This window comes from Ammospiza nelsoni, chromosome 1, assembly GCF_027579445.1.
Source record: "Ammospiza nelsoni isolate bAmmNel1 chromosome 1, bAmmNel1.pri, whole genome shotgun sequence".
Taxonomy (NCBI): Eukaryota; Metazoa; Chordata; class Aves; order Passeriformes; family Passerellidae; genus Ammospiza; species Ammospiza nelsoni.
The window spans coordinates 32,985,080-32,994,958 of record NC_080633.1 but is presented as its reverse complement, the minus strand read 5'-3'; the positions used below and the strand labels follow the sequence as shown (position 1 = coordinate 32,994,958).

Below are 9,879 nucleotides of genomic sequence, written 5' to 3'. Positions count from 1 at the left end.
CAAATAGAATTGGGGGAATAGTACCACTAGAGAAATCTGGGATAAAATATACAAGCAAGATCCCTTCAAGTAGCTCATAAGCATGGAAGTGGGTTTGCAAGTGTATAGAATGTCATATTTTAAAAAAAAACATTTATATGATGGGAAGAATGGAGCCTACAGAAGTGTGAGAGAAGAAGGGTATGTTTGAATTTTATGTCAAGGAGATGAAATCAACAGAAAGAGGGAAAAAGTTTAAAGAAAATATTAAAATGTCAATATTAACAGAACAAATCTTACCATATAAAACCCATAACCAAGATGAGTTTAAAGGACTCTACAAATAAAGAAGATGTATCATAAAAGTCTAAGAATAAGACATCTTTTGTTTGCCCTCTTACAATCTAATATATAACATATCTATTGCCTACAATCTAATATATAAATACAAGGTTATTCTCTCAGACCTTAAACTCTCAGAGCTTAAACCCTCAGACCTGCAACTCTCTAAATATGCTTCTCCATTTTCAAAGAAATATCTGTGTAGCATTTCTGGAGATTAGAAACACATTGATTAAAGAACGAATTTTATTACCATGAGATAATTGAAAATTAATTCCAGCAAAGGAAAAAAAAGAATAAATAAATGAATGAATACAGCTATGCAGGTAGGCACAGAGAAAAATACTCATGCAATAATGACCAATGTGCCAAATAAAAAGTATTTATTTATTAATCTCATTGCTTCTTTGATGGCACTGGATTCCTCTCTTTCTGTTTAGCAGCCTTCTCCATTTTCAGCTGTAACAAAAAAAGACACCAGCAGTGGTTCAAACACTGGTTTACAAATCAGCTAACAATGCAATATTAAATGTCTACATCCAGTCACAAATTTACCAGGGGGATACATCCAGTGGAGAAACATTATTATCCCAACCCAGCCCTGCTCACAAAGGAGCACTTCCATGGCGCTGCAGCTCCTTCCCTAAGGAAACCAGGCTGCCTTATCTCTGCTAATGGCAGTTCAGGTATTTGAGTATCCCTCAAGGCCAGTGTGCCTCAGGAACGTCCAGGGTTTATCTCCGTGTCAATGGAAGGTGGAGCAGTTTTATTGCAGATGTCTAACAGACACAGATAGGTGAACCAGCACACATAAAACCACATGGGAAGGGTGCTGAACCTTCATCTCAGAGCCTCCCTGCTGACCCACAAGGCCATGACTTCCTCCTGTAAGATTTTTTTCTACACCACAGGATCTTGTAGCATTGTAAAATTTATCAACACATACACATTTCACTCTGTCATTTCGTAGTAAGACTATTTATCCAAACAAATACATCTGTTGGTTTTAGAGGCTACAAGTACTGTTATACTAGTGAATGAAATCATATTTAGAGTAATTATATAAAAGGGATGTGGAGACTTTTGCATCTCATCTAACACATACACTGCTGTTTAAAATGCTAGAAAGAAAGAATTAACATGCTTTTTCCCATCATAAAATAATACCAAAAGGAAACACAACCTCATTGGGATGTCTACAAATTAACTTACTGCTAAGCAAATGTTGTTGGTCTACACAAAAATGCATTTTAAATCACTTTTCCCCCTTTAGAGGCTTGAGGTTTTTATCTAAAATTTCTACAACCTTTTGCAAAGAAAATAAAATCTCAGGGGGAAAAAGAAACAGAGAAATTTGAATTTGATGTTTTCTATGAACCAATGTAATATTTGTAACATCTGCCCATATTTTCTGATGATTTACAAAGCAATGAAAACTATTTTGAATTTCACAAAGCTAGACCAGCTTTCTCTTTAACAAAACCTTGTTGCAAGCCAGCAAGCAAAATAGCAAAACAGTTTAGATTTTAAAAGTTAACTATGCAACATTGCTTTACAAAAGAATTCATAAACAGTTGAGACATACTTCAGCTGAGATGGTGGAGCTACAGGGGTAATGTGAGAAAAGAATAGGTATTAAAACATGTGAATAACCTACACCACAGGGCATTTAAACTAAAAATAGTGTGGTGGAGGAGGCACCTCTAAGAGGGTGATACAGATCATCTAAGAAAGACAGACCAAATTTAGGCAAACTTACACAGACTGTCATTAAAAAAAAAAAACAAACATTCTGGAATTGTATAAGTGAGGTAACAAACACCTAGTCCTAAATGTTAAAGGGAGTTTCTGTGACTCTGCATTGTTGTTTCTTTCTGTCACATAGTAAAATGTTTTGGTTTTCTGTACCAGAGAGTTACCTGAATTAAAATCTGCCTGGTTAAGGTAAATGCCATCCTACACATGACTGACCTCTGAAATCCTGTAGTAGCTCATAACTGTACTTTAAAATTTATGTTAAGAAGCTAGCTTTCCCAGTAATTGAGAAGGAATAATATAATGCATTTATATGCCACTTAAATCATACATTTATGGGGTTTAGATATCCTCTTGTGAAAGTGTATTTAAATTAAGCAATAAATGTAATAACTTGCCCGTTCTTGATAGCGTTTTTCAAAGTAAGCCATGTCATCAGCTTCTGATTGTTTTCCATGAGAAACCTGCCCTGTGGCACTTGAACTACCTGAAAAACAAAACATAAACAGAAAACAAAACCCTTTTTTTATTAATGATACTTGCTATTCCGTTAGTTATGTTTTACATTTGGCAAAACCCCTTTAAAATGGGAACTCACCTTTATAGACAAGTACAAAACCCAGTATTTGGGACCAAAGAGAAACCTTTTTCAAATAGGCTTGCAAATACTATAAATGTTTTAAAGGAGTTCAACTGTTATATTTATTGGTACATTTTTCTACTAAATTAGGGACATATAATAAGTGTAAGTGATCCATAATCCCACATAGAAAAAGCTTTCTGATGTTTTCTATGAACCAATGTAATATTTGTAACATCTGTCCATATTTTCTGATGATTTACAAAGCAATGAAAACTATTTTGAATTTCACAAAGCTAGACCAGCTTTCTCTTTAACAAAACCTTGTTGCAAGCCAGCAAGCAAAATAGCAAAACAGTTTAGATTTTAAAAGTTTAAAAGAAAACAAGGCAGTTTCACAGGATTGTGCTGAGTATGTACAACCCATTCAGATATGATGAGTTTCTAAGAGAAATTAAGAATTTTAAAAACTGATCCAATGAATACATTATATCATTGATGGGAAAGATAACAAGTACTAAGAAAAAAATAATTTCAGGTAAAACACACATCGCAAGCAAAAATAACAAGCGTTAAGTTATTCTAAGCATTTGAAGTACATGAATGTTGCACTAACTTACCCCATAGCAAAGCTTCAATATTCATTTTAATGCCCTGAGCATCCTTCAATTCATTAATAAAATCAATTAATTATATATTAAGTTCTTTCTGTATAACAGCATAACCCTATTTATACATCACCTGCTATTTGTGGCATGGATTGAGCGGAACTCGAAGGTCCCTGAAATGCTTTTAGAAATGGATGATCCATGCTAGTAACTGGGGCTTCTAAAAGTTCAGCAGAAGGAGCACCTGTCAGAAAATAAGGTGAATGGAAACAATAATTAACTCCAGGAGATACAGTCCTAATACACATGCTGGGGTCAGAACAAGGTTACAGATTCATATCTACAACTCTCAGCACAGACCCCATAAACTGGAGTTAACTAAAGCATTACAAGGATGGCTTCAAAGGCATTGAAAAACTTTGTTTCTTCAATTACTACAGTTATGTTTTCGTTTCTAAACTTCAGAAAAATTCAGGAATCCAGATCAGAATTTTAAAAATAAATAATGGGTATGTGGCAATAATAGATAAAACAGTATTTCAGGACAAAACATGTGCATTACTAAATGACACAAAATTACAGAGCAGAAAAAGTATCGAGATCAACTAACATGTGTGTTAAAAGTTCTACCAATTCTACCTCTTATTTTTTATGCTGAACAGCTATTAACCTTTGAGTTTGGAAACAAAAATGCTGTGAATATATAACCAAGAAATACCTGGACAGTATTAGGCTAAAGGACTAACATAAATAGAACATGGAAGTACTAGGAAGTGTTAGAAGTTATAGGTTCTCTCTAAAGGATATGCTGCATTTCAAGCAAAAGCAACTGGGTTGAACATCAGAATAGCTGGAAAAGAGTTTTTTTATCAACTCGCTACAGTAAGTAGGACAATGTGATCCCTTAAAACCTTGAGGACAGCTGGAAAGGAAAAGTCTTTCTGCAGTTCTATTCATCCAACTTGCCTTCAAACTTTGAAACTCTATTTTGATTTAGTACTTTTCAAAGGTGGAGAATTAAAATTTCAGCTGCACATACCTATTCCACTGTCATCAAGCCTCATGTAGCCTTCTGCTAGAGAGCTAAAACCAGTCAGTCCTCCCATGGCAGCGTAAGGAACATCCTGCCCCACGGGCTTTCCTTGGGCTAAGCGCTCCTCCTTGGTTTCCACAACTGTTTCATGAGCAAATGCTGGCTGACCACAGGCACAGGTGAAGGAGCTGTGAAAGCCTGAACACTTGGAACCTGAGAAACAAATAAATTAGTGAGATGGTGATGGGATTTAAGCATCCAGCTTATGTGAAAAGGCTGTTTAAAAGAGAAGGAATGACTCCTGGGATTAGATCATGAGGGCCATCCAGTCACAGGATCTTACTGAGCCAAGTTTCAAGCACCTCTGAGGATGGAGATTCCACCTCTCTGAGCAGCCTGGACCAATGCTGGATCAGAAATTTCTTTTCTGATGTCTAACTGCATTTCCTATGTTGCAACTTGTATTTATTGTCAACAGCAACACACCTCTCCGTCCACTTAAAACAAATAAAAATAAAAGTTCTGACATGGGTAAAGCTGACAACCTGCCAGCATTTTGGCAGAATTCCCTCCATGTATAGCATATATCATTGTTGCAGGGCTAATCATACCACAACTAATTACACAAATCACAATTTAAATATCTTTTAAAATTAGCAAAATTTTCTCAGTAGCAAATAGAGACTGTGGAAGCAACAAAAAATAGGTTCTACACAGGAGTATCATTAGACTGACTTTCAGGGAATTTTTTAAGCTTCAGCCACAGGATGGAATTGAAATAGTCACACAAACGTTATGTGACATTCTGAAACACAGTAAAGTGACCTGTCTGCCCTATCTAAAACTGTCATCAAAGCCCCTCTGGAGCAATGATGTGACCAAGAAATTGAGGAAGTGATGTTGCAAATGTTTCATTATACAAATCACCCTTGTCCCAGCTCACAGTTCATTTTGTGGAGCACCGTGAAAAATTTCTTTAAGTCTTTCATAATAGGTTGATCACATTCTTGAAAATGTTAAAGGTTTTTTAATATTATTTTGGGCACTCCTCAGTAACAGAACTCTATGTTTGGACACAGAATACAGTATATGCAACATATACAGAGCAACAAGCAGTTAAGTTTTTCAGTTATAACTTATCTGTCATCTTAGATTTATCAACACTGGACAAGACTGATATCATTACATTAAAACAAAACAAATCCAAAATAGAAGCAAGTCTTGGCACTTCACTGTGAAATCTCTGACACCCTCAGAAGTGTTTGAGAAACACTAAGCAAAAGGCATTTTATATATTAATATTGAAAACACTGTGTTCTATGGATTCAGTCTGAACTATCCGACTGCACATCTAAGATTTTCACATTACATAGTGCAAATTCTTGGAAGGCTGTCATGTAGATATTTTATGGTTTATTCTGTGGGATATGATTCTCAACCAGCAAAAGCTGTTTACACTTTTTTTCTGTACAAAATAGAGACATTCCATGAAAGAAATTTAATAACAGTGCAGAACTCTAGCAAAAAAAAATCTTCATCTTATGTAATTTGAGGTTTCAAATTAAAAGATCTTTATGCATTATTTATTTCCTGTGTTTAATAATTACTGTTGTTTCATAATATTAACCTCAAACAACTGTAGCAAAAAGCTTCCTCTTCATCCCTTCTCTAAGATCTTGCTGAAACTCCATTCCCATTTGCATTTCTAGACCCACAATCTCTATGGTCATGAACCACTTCATTAGAGTGCTGGCAATAGAATTATTTGGGAGCAGAGTACTACTTCCTGTTGACTTGAGAAAAGACATAAAAATATATTTATTGTTGTTATTATTATTATATAATATAATTATACTAAAATATAATATATTTTTATTATTATATTAATGTTCTATTCAGCTAGGCAATAGAGGAATGGATATCAACACTTTTCTCTCCCAGCTACCAAGTTCAGGTAGAAAAGGCACGTGCATGCAGCTGAAGTGACAAACTGCAAACAGGATTTTTTCATACTGTGTAACTTCAGGCATCTGTCTCCATAATCACTTATCTGAAGCATTCAGGGATTTAAACTCCTTCACAGGATCAGGCAAAACTAAGGATGTTGTTCTAAACCCTCCTGTGCAAAAGGTGATGTCTTCCTTCCCACTTGTCATCCTTTCTCAAGCATGAAAACACACATTGGTTACGAGAGGAATAGCAGATTTGTCTTTACAAACAAGCTGTGGGTTTGCTGGTAGATAAAACCAGCACTGGGACATAAAAGAAACAATGGGAAGGATTCCACTGATTGATGAATGGAAAAAGATATTTGCTTTTACAAACAAATTTTAGGTTTGCTGATAAAGGAAATTAGACACTGAAAGATGAAAGAAACAATGGGGAAGAAAAACATCTAAAATCTGCAAGAATTAAAAATTAAAAGGGAGCGTTATACATTAGAGGGAAGTCTTTGGTATTAGGTGTATCGGGAGTCTGTACCTCTCAAGTACCTCAGCCAATGGGGAAAGAGAGAAGGGAAATGCGGCCGGGAAAACAAGATAAAAAGGAGGTTGCGTCCTCCAAAAATTCGAGAGATCTCAAGGGAATGCCCCATGGCCTCTCCCCTTATTCGAATAAAGCCAAAAAAACCACTCCTCGGTCTCCTTTTTGGACCTAGACCTCTGTTGTTTGTGGATTAATTTCCCGGACAGCGACAAGGGCAGCGCACACCGCACGCCCTGGGCAGAGCAGAGCTCGCTCGGGCGCCGTTCCCGCTGAGTTTCCCGGCCGGGAATGCCGCAGCGCTGGCTTACAGGAGTTGCAGGGGAAGCCGGGCGCGGCGCTGTGCTGCTCCGCCAAGTGCTTGCAGCGGCAGCGCACGGGCTGGGCGCCGTTCCGGGGCACAAAGCGGTAGGACTGGCACGGGCAGCCCTTCACTCGGCAGGGCACGCTGATGGGGCGCTCCTTGGGCAGCTCCTCGTAGTCTGTTTTGTGTTGTTTGTACCTAAAACAGGAAAAGTAATGACTTTTATAACTTTGCTGGTATTTATCAGAAAACTACCTGAAAAGCTTACTATTCACTTCACAAGTTTTGTTTAGAAGTAGCTTTAATTGTACTTTTTACTCTTAATTGTGAGTATTTACCTTTTTTAAATTTAAGAGTAATTTACTCTTAATTGTGACATTTCAATTAAATGCATATTAGCAGGTGGTTTTACATCTATTCATCACATAAATATCACATATCCTTATGTTTCACTTTGAGAGCACTACTAGAATCAATCCAATCCACGTTAACTCATGCCTTGCAGCTGAATTTATCGAGACTACAAAACCATTTTGGTCTCAAAAATATATTGACATTTGCATTTACAAACAGTTGTTACTATTTGAAACCTAATTTTCTCAACCCGTAAACCTTAAATAAATTTGCCAATGCACTACTTTAATGTGTCTGGGAATACTTCACATTTTCCTGATTTTTGAAAACACTAAAGTGTGAAAGGAGGGAAGCTACCCACCGGTGGGTGCAGAAGCACAGTGTCTCTGGTCCCACAAGCTTACAGTCCATGCCAGTTGGTGATCTCCAGCTCACATACAACCTGTTCTGCAGCCGAGCTGGTAATACTTTTCTTTTGTACTCTTCATATTGCTCGGGAGTAAAGAGCTTTCCTCCATCATCATCACCTACAATTCTGGATACAAGGCAAAAAAAAAAAAAAAAAAACAAACATAAGAAAATAAAAATAAAAGTAGATTTCTCAGATTTTTTAAAATATATAACAGAACTTTATCTGTAAATGCAAAACAAATCTTGTATTTCATATTACTCTTCTAATAATTTAACAGAACTATAGCTGATTTTTAGAGAATATTTTTTTGAATAATGCTCTTTTAAAAAATTTGCTCTGATGGACTGAAAACCAATTCTAAGAGAGAAGGAAAAATTAACACAGCAAACTACCAGGGGTTCTTTTGGAGAAAAAAAAAAAGCAATGAGTATCAAGGGTCATGTAACCAGCCAGCTCTGCCTCAGACTTCTTGACTGACCTATGGCAAGTCACTTCACCCATCTACACCCAACTGTATTGCAAATTTGTGTCAGGAGATTAATCTTAGTCTAATCTGAGTATTCAGCTGCAAGCAGGCAACCCCACTGCCATCAAAGCAACAAACATCACATCCAAGTTGTCTTCTGATTTGCAAGAAGACTATGCTGTTTTCTCAATTAAGCTATCACTATGGTCAAATTCAAGGTCACTGAATACCTGGAACTCCTGAGCAGCATCTGAATTCTGCATTTATGGAATTAATTAAGGACAAAAAATAAAATACATAAAATACAAATGAGACTTAACTGCAGCACTTACCTATGCTAAAAATGATTTTATTAATGTCTGTAAATATTTCAGTTATTATTTATTGGATATGCTAAAATATGCTAAACGAGTGGATCTTTGTCAAATATTCTGTGGATTTGTGCACTGCCAGCACTGCAGAGCACCAGAATAATGTGCCAACACAACGCTATCATTTGCATGTCAACCCAGCCAACACCGACTGAATCACTGCACATCTTATGTAAGAAATGCCACTGTGCCTTCCTCTGGTGTTTTACTCAAGGTTTTCCTAAACTAAATTAAGATCTCATCTCAGCACAACGACTGTGTTTATTTTTGTTCAGCCTTTCGAGAGAAGCCCTGACAAGACTAGCAAAGACACGCAGCAGTGTAAGGGATTTATACAATGCAAAACTTGGAACTCACGATGCACGGAATTCCTCCTACTCTGAAGGAGCAGTACGGCTGGCAGATTATCAAATAATGGCTTGAATTGGACGGGACCTTAAAGACCACCTAATTCCAGCGCCCTGCCGTGGGCGGGATGCCGCTGCTAGGCCAGATGGCCTCTCACAGCCCATCTCACGCCCTCCTGGATGCGAGGGACGATGCGTGACTTCACCGCTGACAGCCACGGCTTGCAGCACATCCTCACCGGGGCACACCAGCCACGGCACCTGCGGCTGCGACAGCGAACGGCGGGGGCTGCATGCGGCTCCACGAAGCCGCCGCACACCCCCAAGCAGCCAATTCAGAGGCGGCCATCCCTCCGGGAGGAATGCTGGGCCGGCTGCAGGGGATGCGACACGGCTGGGAACGCCCGTCCCCCGCCCCAGCGACCCCAGCGCGCCGCCCCGTGCGCTCACCGCCGGTACTCCGCGTACTCCTCCAGGGCCTGCGCATCCACCTGCAGCCGCTCCATGCCCGCCGGGCCGCCCGGGGCGCGGGGCTGGCAACGGGCAGGGCCCGGCCGCGCACGGAGAGCGGCAGGCGGGAGACAGCGGGGGCAGGCGGGGCAAAGGCGGGGTACAGGCGGAGGAAAGGCGGGGGACAGGCAGGAGAGAGGTGGGGGACGGAAGGGGACAGGCGGGAGAAGGCGGGGGACAGGCGGGGGAAGGCGGGGGACGGGCGGGAGGCACCCGGAGGCAGCGGAGGGGAGGCGGGCGCACGCAGGCAGCTGGCCGCAGCACGCTCCGCACCGGCGGCTGAGGAACGGGCGTGTGCGGGCCCGCGGGCACGGCCAGCTCCCGGGCACGGCCA

General features: G+C 39.5%; 1 protein-coding gene across 1 annotated transcript; it reads right to left on the bottom strand.

Annotated features, from left to right (window-relative positions):
• Positions 1-717: 717 nt before the first annotated feature.
• Positions 718-9,541, bottom strand: FAM221A (family with sequence similarity 221 member A). The gene is made up of 7 exons (XM_059489016.1): positions 9,486-9,541; positions 7,801-7,974; positions 7,093-7,283; positions 4,304-4,510; positions 3,398-3,508; positions 2,475-2,563; positions 718-780 (listed from the first exon to the last, which is right to left on the bottom strand). The coding sequence occupies exons 1-7, from the start codon at positions 9,539-9,541 to the stop codon at positions 718-720; spliced, it is 891 nt and encodes a 296-aa protein (XP_059344999.1).
• Positions 9,542-9,879: the final 338 nt, after the last annotated feature.